This window comes from Salvelinus fontinalis, chromosome 31 (genome assembly GCF_029448725.1).
Source record: "Salvelinus fontinalis isolate EN_2023a chromosome 31, ASM2944872v1, whole genome shotgun sequence".
Classification (NCBI taxonomy): Eukaryota; Metazoa; Chordata; class Actinopteri; order Salmoniformes; family Salmonidae; genus Salvelinus; species Salvelinus fontinalis.
This window is the reverse complement of record NC_074695.1, coordinates 44,460,229-44,479,309: the sequence shown is the minus strand read 5'-3', so window position 1 is coordinate 44,479,309 and position 19,081 is coordinate 44,460,229. Positions and strand designations below refer to the sequence as shown.

The window sequence follows — 19,081 nt, the reverse complement described above, 5'->3', positions numbered from 1 at the left end:
TGTTTTATTCACAGCGTTAACCTAAAGAGTTTCTATTTTTCTTCGATTCTCCTTTCCCTGGCTCTGACATGTGCTTGTCCATGTAAATAGCAACTATTTATTCTGACCACGAGCTACAGTGCTGAGATTCCAGTTGACATCAACTGAAATAGAACTGCCCTCTAGAGCGGTGAACAAGCAGCCAAATGAAAAGGGCAGCACTTTGACGGCACTGGAATAAAACATTTATTTCAAAAGTCAAATTATTATTATTATTTTTTAAATACGCCCTTTTCAAACATAAGCCACGTGTTAGTGCAATTCAAAGGCAGCGTCATGGTTACGAATGGCTAAATGGAAGGACGATAAGAGGTAAAAGGTATTTGGTTTCACAAAGCGCAACAGCCAAGACTTTTTAGCAATGTGGCGTTGTAAGGCACTTGCATTTTCTTTTAACCGTTGCTATGTACATCTAGGGCTCGATTCAATCCGTATTGCAGAAGTTGAGCACTATAGCGCAATTGAAATTTAACGGTCATTTACGATTGAGCGGACATACGTAGTCTCCGTGAGCGCAGGAACATTGCCTTTAAAGTCTAATCGTGCTCTAGAGCTGAAGTTCCGCAACATGGATTGAATCGAGCAACTAGTCTAACAACCAATACAAGTCAAGAATCAAACGTCAAAGGATGCAGAGGGAACCAGAATTACATAAGACAAGTGAAAAGAGGACACAAATAGCCTAGCCTAGCCTAACCACAATTAACATGAATAAGCCAAACGATAACGAAGTGAGGTATCACAATGTACGTGCCAACAACAGCTGAGGACGGAGAGTGGCGTCTGATTCGGCGCCAACAAATACATGCTGGGTCATCATACTCCTGTAGACAACCAAGAGCAGGAAACCACTTCTATAATATAGGAGGTGCGTACAAAACCCGAAAGACAGTACACAGTAGAATAGCTGCAGCATACACCACAAGTCCAATGCAAGCTAACCTTACTTCACGTCGTCCGTTGGAGTCTGCATCGGAGCTGTGGACTATGCAAGTGTGCGTATTTTCTAACCGGTACAAAGTGAAAGTGGTGTTGATCCTGCTTCTCCAGTCACTTGGCCAGTCTGTTTTCCTACATGTGCTCCGGGTGGTTCTGCAAACACTTGATAAACTCTGTGACTGGATGGCCCTGGTAGCAGATCTGGTACACAGCGTTGAACAGTGGGAACCTGGGACGAGAGAGGGATCGTTGAGTTGTCACAGTCATTATCTTTGGCCTTTAAAAATAACCACATTGTTTTTACTATTTCAGATGTATCCGATTATTTGCATTTAACCGAGGTGATTCACTCAACAGGGCCAGAGGTTATTTGTAAGGGAATCACCACATGCAAAGTAACATCAGTTTCTCCAATGGGTGAAAGAGCTGTTTGATTTCTGTGCCAACCTACTTGTCAAGCAGATTTTTGTTCTTTAGGATGACATGGACTTCAGCTGCTGTTGCTGGTCCCTGGAGCTTCTGTCCATTCAGCATCTCTTTCTCCAACTCTTCAATTGACTGAGCAGAATAAAAACATGGCTGTTGAAGTCAAGGCCACTCTCACCCCAAAAACACATTTGAACTAAATTTCACCCCTCTGGCCCCCTTTTTATTTTCAAAGCTTAGGGATAAGGGATAGTGCCATATTTTGGGCAATTATGCGCTTTATCAGATGAAATCATGGATACCATTTCAGTTCTCTGCGTTGGCTAACGAAACTACCACCAACTTCCTTCATACTGGATGCAGAGACATACAAACGGTATCAATGAGGTCATCTGACAACATTTTTTTTTTTAAATCCCTTTAAAGCTCTCATCTTCTGTATTTACCCTGTTCCAATCCTAAAGGCTATAATTCAAACCATTTTCCATTTTTACGTCGGCCTGTCTTTATCTAAAAGCCAATTAAGTCACCGTCTCACCTTCCCTGTCTTGGCAAATTCTTCGGCCACTTTACGGTTGCGACCGCCATAGCAGGTCGTGATGAGGTCGGCGACGCCACAACTCTCCAGGAAGGTTGCCGAGGAGACGGGCCCTGCGGTGCAGAAGATGCGTGCAAAGGCGATCATCTCCATCAGCCCCAGTCGGATCACAGCGGCCTTGGTGTTGTCCCCGAAGCCCAGGCCGTCACAGAAGCCCGCCCCCACCGCCACAATGTTCTGACAGCCCCAGAGAGGAGGGCAGGGGTTAATGGCTTCAACACATAAGGACAGCCTTTTTTCTTACAAGCACACTTTCTCGCGTCTGCCCATCATCTAAGAAGTAGATGAAGGGCAAGTAGAAAGTATACAATTGGAAATGAGGAAAGTGTTGAGATTTAGACGTCGCGACAACATGACTAGACATTAAGTAAAGCGAGGCCAGGGAGAATCTATAAGGCTGCGTTAACACAGGCAGCCCAATTCTGATCCCTCGCCCAATTATTGGCAAAAGAGCTGTTCTGATTGGTCAAAAGACCAATTAGTGGAAAAGGAATCAGAATTGGTCCGCCTATGTAAACACAGCCTTAATGGTTGAGCGATCACCTTCAGTGCTCCACAGATTTCAACCACATCGGACTCCTCCACTACAGTGACCCGGAAGTTACTGGTCTGCATGAGTTCCTTCAGCAAAGCCCCATGTTCTTTATCCTTACATCCTTGGGAGAGGGATAATTGGAGAGAGAAATAGTTAACCCTTTTCAATCCTAACATACATTTACCTTTCAAATATTTAATGAAAAACTCTAGCACTTACCATGTGACATAACGAGTAAAACTCAAGGTACAGGCCCTAATTAAAGGCCTAATTACCAGGCTCTAGTTACAGGCTAAGGCACAGGGTTTTCATGGTAAGGTCACATGCAAAAAAAATATGCACTAATGGCCCTCGAAGTTGGCTATTACACCACATTTGATCATTACCGCATGTCAGAGGCATGAAACGAGCGAATGGACTTAAACGGGTGGTATAGCCTACACTCTAAAATGTGATGTGGTTCAACGAGAACACTGACATTATGAAAAGGCAGAGTCACACGCCAACTGCAGTGGACAGATAAATTCTGGCCTAATGGCAATCGGAAAACGTCATTACACTTTGGGTGTTTTATGTAACAGAGGTCTCTTTCCATTCACCACTGTTTGGAGGTTGGAGATATGTTGAGAGTGAATACCTTTACTAAATGTCTCCACACATATTGACAAAATAGAATGAAATGAATGCCTTACTTTTCAGTTTGCACTGTATACATTTACCCAAACCAAATGTTCAGAAAGGTGGAAGAAAAACAAACAAACACTGGACAGCACACCATTCAGAAGTATGTAAGACAATGATAACCCAAGCCCATTACAATGTGGAATCTAACCGATAGTGGTCTCACAAAACTTCTCATCGGCGACCTCGTTGGCGATGTTGGCCCCCATCAACACACTCATGGCGATGCCCAACTTCTCCTGGATCACATCAGAGATGAGCTTCAGTCCGTCAGGACCCTCATCCACACCCTGGAGTAGAACACGTAGTACACAGTACACACAGTAAAGCCATTCAAAAGACGTACAGCGGGGTTTGAAATGATTGACACCGTTGATAATGATGAGCAATAATGACTGTATAAAATAAATAATTCAAAATACTGAGCTATATTGTATGCTGAAAAAAATTGGGAATTTAAAAGATTTTATACTGATACAATTGCTCAGAGAAAGAGATTTTGTTAAACAAGTATTTTTTGTTGTTGACCATTACCAATAACAGAGGTTAGCATGCATTGACCGTTTTGTAACATTCTCACTCATTATTCACAATTCATTCAGGATTATCCGTAATCATGGTAGGATCCATACTAACGTAGAAGTGTTTAGAAACATATTCTATTCTTATTTATAATAAAAGTGACTCCAAATGACAAATGATTTACCATTCATTTATATTGGGCACAAAATAAACTGAAACAAAACCAAAACGAACTGCAAATACATTTAACAAGTTTGTACGTGCTAGGAATATGGGACAAAATACTAAACTTGACTACTTTATTTAATAAGAATCTCTAGGGGTGTCAATCATTTTGACCCCTACCTTTGAGGGGGGGGGGGGGGGGGAGTATTACTCGTAAAACCAAATCTCTTTCTCTGTAAAATTGTATTACTATAAAATATAATTTCCTAATTATTTTGTGCAGACAATACAGCTCAGTATTTGAATTTGTTATTTTATACTGTCATTATTGCTCATCTTTATCAGGGCCAAGGGTGTCAATAATTTCAGACCCCACTATATATTACAGTGGAGCTATGACCTACATAACGATATACAATGTCTTCAGAATGTATTCATACCCCTTGACACATTCCATATGTTGTTGTATTACAGTCTGAATTCAAAATGTGTTCTACACACAATACCCCATAATGCCAAAGTGAAAACCTGTTTTTAGAAATTTTGGCAAATTTATTGAAAATGAAATCTCATTTACTTAAGTATTCACACCCAAGTCAATACTTTGAAGAACATTTGGCAGCAATTACAGCTGTGAATATTTCTGGGTAAGTCTAAGAGTTTGTTGTTGATTGTTGCTAGACAACCATTTTTAAGTCTTGCCATAGATTAAGTAGATTTAAGTCAAAACTAACTCAGCCACTCAGGAACATTCACTGTCTTCTTGGTAGATGTGGCCTAGTGTTTAAGGTTATTGTCCTGCTGAAAGGTAAATTAATTCCCGAGTGTCTGATTGAAAATAGACTGAACCAGGTTTACCTCTAGGATTTTTCCTTTGCTTAGCTCCATTACATTTCTTTTTTATCCTGAAAAACTCCCCAGTCCTGAACGATTAAAAGCATACCCATAACATGATGCAGCCACCACCAATATGGAGATTGGTACTCAGTAATGTGTTGGATTGGATTTGGCCCAAACATCTTATTCAGGACCAAAAGTAAATTGCTTTTGCCACATTTTTTGCAGTATTAGTTTAGTGCCGTGTTGCAAACAGGATGCATGTTTTGGAAACTTTCTATTCTGTACAAGCTTCCTTATTTTCACTCTGTCAATTAGGTTAGTATTGTGGAGTAACTACAATGTTGTTGATCCATCCTCAGTTCTCCTATCACAGCCATTCAACTCTGTTTTAAAGTCACCATTGGACTCAGCGAAACCCCTGAGCGGTTACTTTCCTCTCTGGCAACAGAGTTAGGATGTCTGTCTTTGTAGTGACTGGGTGTTTCGATACACCACCCAACGTGTAATTCATAACTTCGCCATGCTCAACATCTGCTTAATATAATTTTTTTTACCCATCTACCAATAGGTGCCCTTCTTTGCGAGGCATTGGAAAACCTCCCTGGTCTTTGTGGTTGAATCTGTGTTTGTAATTCTGTGTTTGCAGAACCTTCCAGATAATTGTATGTGTAGGGTACAAAGATAAGCTAGTCATTCAAAAACAACACTATTATTTCACCTTATGTGACTTGTTAAGCACATTTTTATTCCACGACATTATGGAGTATTGTGTGTAGACCATTGTCCCCCCCCCGCCCAAAAAATCTCAATTTAATGCACATTAAATTCAGGCTGTAACACAATGTGGAAAAAGTCAAGGGGTGTGAATACATTCTGAAAACAATGTATGCTATTTAGCAGACACCTTTAACCAAAGCGACTTAGTGTCATGCGTGCATACACATTTTTTTTTTTAACATATGGGTGGCCCCGGGAATCAAAACTCTATGATGCCATGCTCTACCTACTGGGCTACTGTTATAGGTCTGCTGAAGAGAGCATGGGTATTAGCCGAACCTTGATGAGTGACATTCCTAGTGCATTAATCTTTATCTTCCCCTTCATGGTGTCACACACTCTGCCAATGAACTGGTGGGGGATCACAAACACTAGGATGTCTGCTTCCTTGGCAGCATCCACCAGCTCAGGAACTGCCAACTGGGGGAGAAACAGGAGAGGGGATAGTTAGAGGCACTGGTCTTGGTCTGCTTCTCTCATGTAGTCCTTGCACATTGTAAATAGAAAAAGAAAGAGCTTGCACTCATAAGCTCCATCATGCACCTTTATTCACAAACATTTTGATCCTGCAAGGATCTTTGTTAGGTTGTACATTGTCAATTGAATGTGTTATTGATTCTAACTAGTGGGTGCCACAGTCTAAAAAGCTACAGTACATCAAAGGTATCAAGAATCTCATTAAAAACGGTTATTTTATAATTGTGTAACATAATGTAAGTTGACTGCTTGATCTGTGCTAAATCAGTCAAGTCAGCATGACTCGTCCTACCAAATCTGTTGAGTGCAAGCCAGGGGTTCAAATCAAATCAAAACGTTATTTGTCACATGCGCTGAATACAACAAGTGTAGACCTTTTTTTATTTTATTATTTTATCCCCTTTTCTCCCCATTTTTCATGGTATCCAATCGCTAGTAATTACTATCTTGTCTCATCACTACAACTCCCGTACGGGCTCGGGAGAGACGAAGGTCGAAAGCCATGCGTCCTCCGAAGCACAACCCAACCTAGCCGCACTGCTTCTTTAACACAGCGCGCCTCCAACCCAGAAGCCAGCCGCACCAATGTGTCGGAGGAAACACCGTGTACCTGTCCCCCTTGGTTAGCGCGCACTGCGCCCGGCCCGCCACAGGAGTCGCTGGAGCGCGATGAGACAAGGATATCCCTACCGGCCAAACCCACCCTAACCCGGACGACGCTAGCCCAATTGGGCGTCGCCCCACGGACCTCCCGGTCGCGGCCGGCTGCGACAGAGCCTGGGCGCGAACCCAGAGACTCTGGTGGCGCAGTTAGCACTGCGATGCAGTGCCCTAGACCACTGCGCCACCCGGGAGGCTACAAGTGTAGACCTTACCGTGAAATACTTACTTACAAGCCGTTAACCAACAGTGCAGTTCAAGAGTTAAGAAAATATATACCAAATAAACTAAAGTAAAAAAATACATAAAAAGTAACACAAAATAACAATAACAAGGCTATATACAGGGGGTATCGATACCGAGTAAATGTGCCGGGGTACAGGTTAGTCAAGGTCATTTGTACATGTAGGCAGGGGTGAAGTGACTATGCATAGATAAACAGCAAGTAGCAGCAGTGTACAAAACAAATGGAGGGGGGGGGGGGGTCAATGTAAATAGTCCAGTGGCCATTTTATTAATTGTTCAGCAGTCTTATGGCTTGGGTGACAGGAGTTTCTGACAACTTTTGGGGTTGCCTCTGACGTCACCTATTATATTGGTTCTGGATGGCAGGAAGCTTGGCCCCAGTGATGTACTGGGCCGCACGCACTTCCCTCTGTAGCGCCTTACGGTCAGATGCCAAGCAGTTGCCATACCAGGCGGTTGATGCAACCGGTCAGGATGCTCTCGATGGTGCAGCTGTAGAACTTTTTGAGGATCTGGGGACCCATGTCAAATCTTTTCAGTCTCCTGAGGGGGAAAAGGTGATGTCGTGCCCTCTTCACGACTGTTTGGTGTGTTTGGACCATGATAGTTTGTTAGTGATGTGGACACCAAGAAACTTGAAACTCTCGACCCGCTCCACTACAGCCCTGTCGATGTTAATGGGGGCCTGTTTGGTCCGCCTTTTCCTGTAGTCCACGATCAGCTCCTTTCTCATATTGAAGTAGAGGTTGTTGTCCTGGCACCACACTGCCAGGTCTCTGACCTCCTCCCTATAGGTTGTCTCATTGTTGTCGGAGATCAGGCCTATCACTGTCGTCGTCAGCAAACTTAATGATGGTGTTGGAGTCGTGTTTGGCCACGCAGTCGTGGGTGAACAGGGAGTACAGGAGGGGACTAAGTACACACCCCTGAGGGGCCCCAGTGTTGAGGATCAGCGTGGCAGACGTGTTGTTGCCTACCCTTACCACCTGGGGGCGGCCCGTCAGGAAGTTCAGGATCCAGTTGCAGAGGGAGTTGTTCAGTCCCAGGGTTCTTAGCTTAGTGATGAGCTTTGAGGGCACTATGGTGTTGAACGCTGAGCTGTAGTCAATAAACAGCCTTCTCAGTTTCATTCTAATCCGTGGAGATCTCCTCTCGGAAATTGCTATGGTGTGTACTGTGGATTGTAGTGAGTGCTGCAAGGACAGCTGCAACACATAACTGAGCCAGGGCTGAACCTTTACACAGATAGTCCAGCAGAAGGCAGCTGACAGCATTCCCCACAGCAGTTTATTACTCAGCCGGTTTAGTTGTGACAGAACAAACTGTCACATAGCATTAGGCAAAGATGTGATGAGGGTAACAATTAAAACAGGCAAGAAGGGTATTGGTTTCGGAGTAGGTCAATTTCAATTATGTGATTAATGGATTATAGAATTTGTATTTTTTTAAATGTAAAATCACATTCCTGAGCAGGATTACAACACATAGCAGCATGTGATGTGCTCCTCACCACATTGGGGGGTAGCTTGTGTCCAGGCAGGTACTTGACATTCTCATGGTCAGTGTTGATGATCTCTGTCAGTTTGCGACCGTCCACCATCTCCTCAAACACCCACATGGTCACAGTGTTGTCAAACTTGGAGTTGTGAGCAACATTGGCGCCTACTATCTTGGCAATGGCAGAGCCCCTGTGTAGTAGAGAAATTGCAATGTAAATGATAATATTCGCTCTGTGGTTTTCTACAAGAACAATTGCACCCTAGACTGAAGAATGCAAATGCCAAAAATACTTGACGGAAAGGAGCCCAAACAACTTAATCTTATTGTAAATGTACAATTTGCCAGATTGACCCTTATTTATCTTATTAAATAGGCAAATGGTAGTTGCTCTATTTTATGGTTAAGGGCAATTGGATTGATGGTCACCCAGCTAAGGTTTGTTTGCATGCAGTGGCCAATTATGGCTAACATTACATAATACAACAATGTAACAGCACTATTCATCTCATAACTGGATTAATACCTGTGGTTATACATGAAAGACTACAAATGTTGCAAACTTCACCTGAAACTGTGCATGTCATTGCCAAAAGCAGCTTCACTTTAAAAAAAAATTGGCATGGCAGGTGGGTAACAGGGCTGGACTAACACATTTGGGGCACTAGGGTCAAATAATTATTTCCAGCCCCCCCCTCAAATCTATATTTTTGGGGAAAACGGCTAACTTCCTGCATTTCAACACATTTTGTCATGAGGCTGAGAGAAAATGTTGCAGTTTTAAAGAAAATGTCCTAGTCTGATAAATCAGGCCGTAATAGACAATTAACTGGTATATACATTCTGAAACTAATACCTGCAAACTAGTGTAAATGTTTCTTACAATTCAGAATGTGGAATACAATATGTAAACTTACTCTACCGGTTGTCTGTGCGGTTTGTTTATCAGCTGCTCGAAATTTGAGGCAAAATATCAACAGGAAAGTATTATTTAACCTGACTTTTTAGAGAGAAGGTAGGTATGGCTTGGTTTGACACAGAGGTAAAATGTGTTTCATATTGGATAGTCGGTTCTCTCTCGTCAATTGCATTCACCAAGCATGCCATGACAATGAAAATTGGATATTCTGAATCAGAGGAGGATGGAGAACAAGCAACCTTTTTTGTGTGCTTTTGTTTTATTGTTTATTGTTTTATAATAATTCACACAAAAAAGGTGCTGATTGTTCTCCATCCTCCCCTGAATCAGAATATAACATGTTCATTGTCATGGCATGACAATAGCTATTGAGGAGAGAAAACCCAATATAAAAAAAAAAGTTTTTTTCCCCCTCGGTTGCTTGTAGATTCATTTGTACTTTTTTTGGGACGTACATATCAGCCTTAGCTGGAGTAAAGGAAGATAGTTGCTAAACGGCAGGTAGCCTAGTGGTTAGAGTGTTGGGCCAGTAACCAAAAGGTTGCTAGATCGAATCCCCGAGCTGACAAGGTAAAAATCTGTTGTTCTGCCCCTGAACAAGGCAGTTAATCCACTGTTCCTAGGCCATCATCGTAGGAATTAGTTCTTAACTGACTTGCATAGTTAAATAAAATAAAGCAATTTGGTGAGTAAGGAACATATTTTGGCATAAAGCTTGCATAGCTGTCTAATGAGAGTTTGAAATCACAGCTTCCTGGATTCCTTGCATGAAAGATTAGACCAATCATACTCATTTTCAACCTCTAACATGCTAACTAAACCAGCTGCGTTGTGTGCACAAGTGTTGCAAAATAAAAAATGTACACATGCATGTTATTAAATAATTTCATCCACCCTGCTTGCGCACGTCCACAGCTGTCTGCATAGCCAGGTGCTAAAATAGAACTTGGACACCGCAGTCCCACCTCTCCCATCGACTCATTGATTTTTACAAGCATACTAACCCACGTGGGTAATTGAAAGATGAACGAGGTCCACTCCAGTCGGTGAGCATATACCGCTAACGTCTAGCAACCCAAAGGTTGTGTATTTGAATCTCATTATGGATAACTTCAGCATTTTCACTAATTAACTACTACTTTTAAGCTACTTTGCAACTACTTAGCATGTTAGCAAACCCTTCCCCTAACCCTTTAAAACTACTTAGCTAGCCCTAACCCCTAGCCTAGCTAACATTAGCCACCTAGCTAAAGTCAACCACAACAAAATTGGAATTCATGTAATGTACACAAGTGTTATTTATTTTTTATCAGGGATTCATACAGAGACCAAGGTCTCATTTACAGATGAGCCTTGAATTACATAAATGACAGAAAATACACACATCAATATAAGTTAAAATTACAAGCAGAAAGAACATGGTCATAAAAAATAAATAAAAACATTCATCAGTAATAAGGCCCTCAATTATGAGGAAAGAAAAGTGTGTACACACGAAAATGCATTGTGATATCATGTACAAACAAAAAAATGGACTTTTCCATGTGCCTGTCACGAATTTTGAAAAAATCGTGTCTATTTCACAATAAGTTGTGGTGGTGTGTTGTGCGTTCTGACTTCAGTGCAGCTCAGTGTAAACAAGCTTAATGGTAGGGTCTGAATCTTCTGCCAAGTAACACAACAACCCAATGTTTATCTCCAGTTCCAGGACAAATTAGCTAGCAACAGAAAGCTAAATACAATGCCCATGAATGTTTCATGTGTGTTTCGACCGGTCGTCATATTAATATAGTTGCCTTTGGTATTTTAACCTGTGTGTCATGAACTCATCTGGTGACAATTGACCAAAATTATACATGCAGAACCAATTTGGCCACGCCGTAACGCACAGTTAGTGCAGGGGGCCCCCGACCATTGGTGATCCGTTCTAGCTAAAGTTACCGCTCGAGCGACCTGTTTGAAAATGCGGCTAGAATTAGCCGGTCAGTCAAGCCAAGCTATGTTAGCTAGCTGCAGTACACCCACACACAAAGTCTTCGATATAGATACATTTTCTTACCAATTGCCAGAGCCAATAATGCAGACTTTCTTTGGAGTTGCCATTGAAAAGACCCTTGCCGACGGACAAAACTGTCATGTGAAGGCAGCGTACAGAGGGCTTGGCAAATCTAGCTCTTATTTCATTGGTTAGTCTAAGGTGGACACAGTCCCGCCCACTATTTTCAGCGGCGTATCACTGAGAGCATTCGATTATCTGGTCCGTTTTGCCCCGGTGAAAGGAGATTACACCGGGTGAAAAGTATTTGCATTCGTTTTGTAACCCGGCTGCCTACCAGGCGTGAGCCATGGCGAAGTCGTCTCAAAACAAAAGTGACGTAGGTTAAGCGCCTAAGCACGTGGATTAATGAGCAGGATTCTCTGTTTTTCATGCAAAAGGGATTGCTGATGTTAAATACGCTTTAATTCGAACATATATTTCGAACATATACAAAGAGATGTATGTTTCTGAACGACGATGCTGCCTTGTTGACAACATGACCGAGCGGCGCTAAAATACTGTTCGATTTGAGAAGGGCACTTCCCTCACAGCTTTTGTCCGTTCACGTCACGGGCCATAGACCGGTGCTCCACGGTTCAGCTTAATCGAAATCTGCCAGTCGTTGTCGAGTAGACTGAACAGTTACCTAACCTAGCTGAAAAGTAATTTGGCCAACGGATCTATGTGGGACAATTTTAATTGATGAAATTTAGAAAATTAAAAGTCACACTTTGAGGGACATACAGCTCTTCATAATTCTTAATGAGAAACTATTAAATCAAAGCTGAGACTTGCATCATAACCTTGGATGACCTTGGATATGTACACCTTGAATAAAAACCAGCCTTTGTTACAGATTAGTTTAGCAGGGCTGACATACTCAACATTCCACTGAACCCAATTCAAATTATTTAATATCTGCAACTCGGCAGATTTAAAAGGAGAGGGCAAAATATTTACTTTGTTACACCTTTCCCTCAGGCAGGGATGCATCTCTCCTTCAATTACATTTTTACTACCCTGCCCGTTTGTATTTTAGACATCTTTAACTATCCTCCCAATACTGTGACTAATCTCAATGGGTTTAGTGTGTCTCATGCAGAAGATGTGCATGCAGCATTAATCTCCTCTGCTGTCCTCAGCTGGGTATGGGTGTTGTTCATTGTCTCAATTGTACATTTCACAGACCATAATCTCGCAACCAACACTAACTGGCAGAAGGAGGGAGTCTTGTGTGAGACACAATTGAAGTGTTGTAACAAAAGGGGACCTTGTTGGGGGGAGGAACTGGTCACAAGGAAACACAGACATTCCAATAGAATAATATATTCAGCAGTTTAGATTTGACAATATGGTCAAATAGAGGAAGTTTTCAGTTGTTTTTTTTTACACAGAAAGTGCCTATTCAGACATGGTTTACATAGACCCTGGTTGTAAACTTCCTTGACCCCATGTTGTGAACAAATATTTTGGTATGGTAATTCCTTTTAAGATTAAGTTCTGGGAAGTATTGTACGTGCTTTGTAGTACAGGAAAGGTATAGCTAGCATGGATATGAAACAGTTGTAACGAGTTTGGGCCATCATAAAAAAATGATTAAGACCGACTTCAGATCTTGCCAAAAATGAAGCCAGATTCCGCTGAATTGAAATGTCATTATACTTTATTGTTGCTTTGGAGACAAATAAAACATTTGAAAACATGTAAACTGGTAGGCATAGTATTAATAGAAAAACAAAGGTAAGATCACATACACATACTGTAGCTACATTAATTACATCAACAACAATAGGCAAGACTCTGTAATCACGATCAGAAACATTATCCATATTCCTTACTTACAGCATTTTATTTACATTCAATTTATATGTTGATGATACTGTTGTGCTTGAGAATAACACTACACAGTTACACACTATCATATAACTCCCCTTTTCCTATGAGAAAGACATCTAGCATGGTTATATGAGGCATGAGTGATAAGAGATTGGCTTCATCATTTGTAGGTGTTCCTAACTACCTACAATGGTTCATCCTAAAATATATTGTAGTAACAGTGGTCCAATTGTTTAACATTGGGGAATCAGGCAATATTACCATTGTCAAAGAGGTGGTTTGATATCTGTCATCATAGTTCTATCTAGTCCATCTAATCTATTCATTTAGCTCTAAAACTATTAACAAGAAAGCACCATTTGGACTTTTATTTCTTAGAAAATGGTGAACAATCTTTTCAATTAAAAAATGTATTGGTTTTTACACTATAATACATTATGAAAATGCAACTTCATTGAATTGTGTCAACTTGACCAATTGGACAGAGGGAGTAAATTAGAAAACGGGCCAATTTCATGACTGTTATTCATCAACTTGAGAAAGTGTATTACTTTTGAAGTATCACACACACGTACATTCAAAACACAAACAGACACACTCAAATAAAGCATGCTCCCCCCACCCACCCACACACACACACAACCATACACATAAACAGACAACAGATGTAACATGGACAAACATGCCAATATACTGCTTACAGAAAACACACAGTTTATGATGACATACATGCAACCCAGTGGTGAGCCCTGAAGATCTCATCACACATTCAACCAATATCTACAAGTTGATCAGAGGACATTTCCCACCATCACACACCCAAAGCCAAAATCCCTTAGTCCTGGTCTCTATATCTACATGTAGCCCGAGTAAAATTACATTCTCAGAAGACACAAGAACAATTGTATTTTGTACTGAACAAAAATATAACGCAACATGTAAAGTGTTGGTCCCATGTTTCATGAGCTGAAATAAAAATCCCAGAAATGTTCCATATGCACAAAATGCGTACTTCTCTCGAATTTTGTGCACAATTTGTTTACATTCTTTTTAGTGAGCATTTCTTATTTGCCAATATAATCCATCCACCTGACAGGTGTGGCATATCAAGAAGCAGATTAAACAAGCATGATTATTACAGAGGTGCACCTTGTGCTGCGGACGATAAATGGCCACTAAAATGTGCAGTTTTGTCACATAACACAATGCCACAGATGTCTCAAGTTTTGAGGGAGCATGCAATTGGCATGCTGATTGCAGGAAAGACCACCAGAGCTGTTGCGAGAGGACTGAATGTTCATTTCTCAACCATAAACTGCCTCCAACATTGTTTTTGAGAATTTGCCAGTACGACCAACCGGCCTCACAACCACAGACAACGTGCAACCACGCCAGCCCAGGACCTTCCCATAGAGGCTTCTTCACCTGCAGGATGATCTGACACCAGCCACCCAGACAGCTGATGAAACTGAGGAGTAGTTCTGTATTCTGATTGGCTGGGTCTGGCTCCCAAGTGGGTGGCCTATGCCCTCCCAGGCCCACCCAAGGCTGCTCCCCTGCCCAGTCATGTTAAATTTGTAGATTAGTCCTAATGAATTTATTTCAGTTGACTGATTTCCTTATATGAACTGTAACTCAGTAAAACTGTTGAAATTGTTGCATGTTGTGTTTATGTTTTTGCTCAGTATACATGGGATGAAATAGCCAGTTTCATGACGTTGTGGGCTGCAGTAATTATCATCAAGCAAGCTATACGTGGCTATCACTAATCTTGCACCAGTGGAGATCTAAGTGCTATTGAAGTGTTACGTTTTACCCATCATCAAGATTCTGTACAAATAAGCTTTATACTCTGACTTCTGTCTACTTTTGAATGAAACTGAAATGCTCCACTTCCTTACTATCTTGTGTTCTAATTGGCTCAGCAGGTGAAGTCCTCTGAGTTGCTCCGCTCTGTGTGATAAGGTAGCATATTGGCAGAGTATGGAGGTGGTGGATGAGAATTGTCACGGAGAGACTGGGGTGGATAATGTGAAATGGATAGTTGGTGACAAAAAAAGAGTGGGAGTATGAGCCAATAACAAAACAAAAAGACAAGTTAAACTTAAAGGGTAGGAAGCATGAGTTTTTAGTCACCAATGTAACAACACAGTGTGATCAAAGACTTATTGCAAACTGGGTGGTTCAAGCCCTGAATGCTGATTGTCTGACAGCTGTGGTATATCAGACCACAGGTATGACAAAAAAAATATTTTTACTGCTCTAATTATGTAGGTAACCAGTTTATAATAGCAATTAGGCACCTCAGTGGTTATATGGTCAATATTCCACGGCTAAGGGCTGTGTCCAGGCACTCCGCGTTGCGTCATGGTTAAGAACAGCCCTTAGCCATGGTATATTGGCCATATACCACACCTCCTCGAGTCTTATTGCTTAAGTAACTTAGTTGTAGTCACGATCTGGTTACCTATAAGTACAAACATAGTTATATATTTGGGTTATAACATGTTTATAAACTAATTGACTGATATCTTCTAAACTACCCACAATGCACTATTTCTCATTGTAATATGGATAATCTACTCTGTGCTACCGAGTTTGTATGCTAGCTCGGTAGCTAGCTCAAGCTGGCTATCGTTAGCCATTAGCCATGCTAGCATGTAATTACATTCCAGACCAAGTGTTGATGGTGGTGAGCTACAATCCACTAATCAGAAGGAAGTGTGATGTAAACAATGAACAGATGGGGCACGTGCGGCCAGGCTGCATCATGATGCTCTCCATGTACGTTGTGACTGTGTTATGGTGCCTTCTTGCTGTGGGCTCAAAAAGAAAGAGAAAATCATACCTGCTTGCTCTAATTGTGTAGTACAGTATCTGTTCTCCTTTTTGTTTTGTCAACTTTTTGGCATGTTCTCTGGCTACAGGAGTTTTGTAACTTTTTTCACCTTGGCTTGGTGCTAGCCCACTAGCTGACTGACATCTGGAATCTATCTATTTTGGATTTTTCTCACTATATAGCTATTGGATTTTCCTGACTCTTCCTCCCTGGTGAAGCGCCCGCCTCCCCCTTGCTTTGGTAGCTAACTCAGCCTGTACTCTTTTAAAAGTGTTACTATCGGATGGGCCCCAGCCATGAATCTGTAAGTCTCTGCTCTTTCTTTGCTTTTGATCTGCGGTTATAGTTGTGATGTGTTTGTGGTGGTTGGCTAGGCTGGCTGGGCTAATAGCTAGTTGGCTAAATAGCTATTGTTACCTGGCTGACTAAGATAACTTCATACTGTATAGCTAACATTATTTTGATAACTGGTTAGGTGGCGTTGTGTATTTCCAAAACATTGGTTTACTTTAATGTAGCAGTAAGCTAGGTGTTGATAGCAACTGGCTGACTCATTCAGTGCTAACATGACGTTAGCAGGCTGGTAGGGCTAACATTAGCAGGCTAGTAGTGATACCATGAATAGGCTAGTTGGCTAGCAACCTTGCACTTTGATTTGTAACAATAAATTCATAAAGTATTTGTTTGTAAGTTGGCCGAAAATGTAATTGAAACCAGTAGTCATGAGTGCATTTGGACTTTTGATATGTATTTTAAGGAAAATCCATATGTTACATGTGGTTATGTTTATGCTACCTACCCTGTAAACTCATGAAAGACACCCAGTGAGAAAAGCAGAGTTAAGGGACAACATAGCATTTAAAAGTGTATCCTTTTGTAGATATGCTTTAAACATTTTTAGAAAGCACCCTTTTAAATTAGACACTACGATTTTAAGATTTTCCGATTTTTCAAAAAATCTAGATGAGACAACTTGATGGAAATTGATGGGGTGAAGACATGTTTCTCAAGCTGATACACAACACCACAACCTCCATTGATATCCATTTTAACTATACTGTTGCTCAGAAAAAAATATCAGCTGAAGTTTTGGAGATAATACTTTTCTATATTTGGATCTTTGATTTGGCATTCCATTGTTCTGTTGCAAAGCAATTTACATTAGCCAATGAAATCTAAGGGATGCATGTGGATCATTGGATTGGTTGTCTTGTATCCTGCTGTGTGCAAGGTAAAACTAGGAATATCCCCCCACACACATTCACGAACCTCACCAGGTACGTTCTTTTAGAACACATTTTCTTTTACAAAAACAACCTGGCTTCATGCACATGAAATTCTTAATTGAGATGTTTAGACATGAAGCAATATGGCTGCCTTCTTCTGAGAGCTGCAAATGCTTAGTGAAAGTTACTGACGTGACATTTCACATCGTCCAGGCTCAGAACAGCTCCCTGGTCGTTGTTGCTGTGCTTGTGTTTCTTATCTGAGCTTCGACAGAGCTTGTACTTTATCACCTGTAAGGAAACATAGATACAAAGGTCAGTGATGCTCTCGATTTGAGACAAAGGCTGGTAAGAGAAAAGGTGGACATTTTTGGAGTCATTCCTGTGTGTGTGCCTCTCTCTTTGAGAGTTATGTGTAGCAAGCATACTTTTCTGATTTTCTAAGAGCGTACAATAATGAGTCAGGCAGAAAGCATAACGGACACGTGGTTGTTTTCTGTCACTGTAGAGTACTAGAGAGAATTAAAAGATGACCTCATAGATGTAGTCAAACAGCTCCAGAATAGTAAGGAGACTGGCTCCAATGAAAAGACCCATCTGACCACCAATATCACCTGGGAGGAACAGAGAAGGACAAGATTATCAAAGATAATAAACTTCTCCAAATGATACACATTTCCAACAAAGTATCCTTTAAAAGAAAACCCATGTTTTTTTTTCCAGCATCATTGAAATACCTAAAAGTCCTGCTACTTCATAGGCTTTCTTCTGTTCGATCATCTCATAGTTTAGAGCCTCAAAGAAGATGTCCAGAACCAGGATATTGTCACTGTTACAGGAAGAGACCATATTCAACATCTAAACAGCAAACAGTTTACATATGACGGTTCTGATAGAGAAAATCATTATTCCGTTGCTGTGTATTGGAAATGGAACTGAAGGGTAAAAGATGCAAGGGCCAAAGACCAAAGCAAACGTATTTGCCATTTCTTGCCGGGTACTCCATAATCACTGTAATTGTCACGTTCCTGACCGGTTTTTCCTTTTCTTGTATTTATTTAGTTGGTCAGGGCGTGAGTTGGGGTGGGTTGTCGATGTGTTATTTTCTTATTGGGATGTTTTTGTTCGGCCGGGTATGATTCTCAATCAGAGACAGCTGTCATTCGTTGTCCCTGATTGAGAATCATACTTAGACAGCCTGTGATTCACGTGGTTTTTGTGGGTGTTTGTATCTCGTGTCTGTATTCGTGCCACACGGGACTGTTTGTCGGTTCGTTTCTCTTTGGTCATTTTGTTTCGTTAGTGTTCCGTTTATTTTGTTAATAAATAATCATGGACACAAACCACTCTGCATATTGGTCTGATCCTTCTGGCCTCTCCTCCTCGTCCGAGGAGGAGGATTACGACGACCGTTTCAGTAATGTTTTTATCTGGTGTTTGGAACACAAGACTCACGCTATGTATTGCTCTGACTTGTTGTATTTCTTGGCCAGATACTTGGCAGAGGCCTTGCTGGGGATCTTGACGAAGGACAGCTCTTTGCTGTATCTGGTCATGTTGCACGGTGTCTCACACACACAAAAATCGTTGTCTCTCTCCACCAGGAAGTCTGGGGGCAAAGAGAAAGGCCGCAGCATTGTGATAGTGATATAGGGCCCAAAATAGAGTTGCTATGGTCTAAGAAACGACAGTCTGGATCTATTCCTTACCAAGAGCTGGATCAGCACACTCTTTGTACAGCTCAGGGGTGCAGTATGGGGCATCTCCTGCACACAGAGATATAATCAATCAATATAAGTTGAACTTGAAAACGTAAAAAGT

General features: G+C 41.3%; 2 protein-coding genes and 1 long non-coding RNA gene across 3 annotated transcripts in view; all 3 read right to left on the bottom strand.

Moving 5' to 3' along the window:
• Positions 1-201: 201 nt before the first annotated feature.
• LOC129830359 (glycerol-3-phosphate dehydrogenase [NAD(+)], cytoplasmic) lies at positions 202-11,489 on the bottom strand. The gene is made up of 8 exons (XM_055892883.1): positions 11,381-11,489; positions 8,416-8,593; positions 5,802-5,942; positions 3,370-3,508; positions 2,546-2,658; positions 1,943-2,179; positions 1,430-1,536; positions 202-1,207 (listed from the first exon to the last, which is right to left on the bottom strand). Exons 1-8 carry the CDS (start codon positions 11,422-11,424, stop codon positions 1,111-1,113), a joined length of 1,056 nt encoding a protein of 351 aa, XP_055748858.1. The 5' UTR covers positions 11,425-11,489; the 3' UTR covers positions 202-1,110.
• Positions 6,053-8,409, bottom strand: LOC129830360 (uncharacterized). Its single transcript, XR_008755513.1, has 2 exons — positions 6,870-8,409; positions 6,053-6,373 (listed from the first exon to the last, which is right to left on the bottom strand). It is a non-coding gene; the product is annotated as an uncharacterized LOC129830360 (long non-coding RNA).
• Positions 11,490-13,004: 1,515 nt separating the features above from the next.
• The window catches only part of LOC129830358 (acid-sensing ion channel 1-like), a gene marked incomplete in the record, with an annotated part of 87,224 nt that continues 81,147 nt past the window's right edge, over positions 13,005-19,081 (bottom strand). Inside the window, 6 exon segments of the mRNA XM_055892882.1 lie at positions 13,005-15,212; positions 17,453-17,551; positions 17,795-17,874; positions 17,998-18,089; positions 18,716-18,869; positions 18,970-19,026. Of these exon segments, the coding sequence (XP_055748857.1) occupies positions 15,117-15,212; positions 17,453-17,551; positions 17,795-17,874; positions 17,998-18,089; positions 18,716-18,869; positions 18,970-19,026 (578 nt within the window).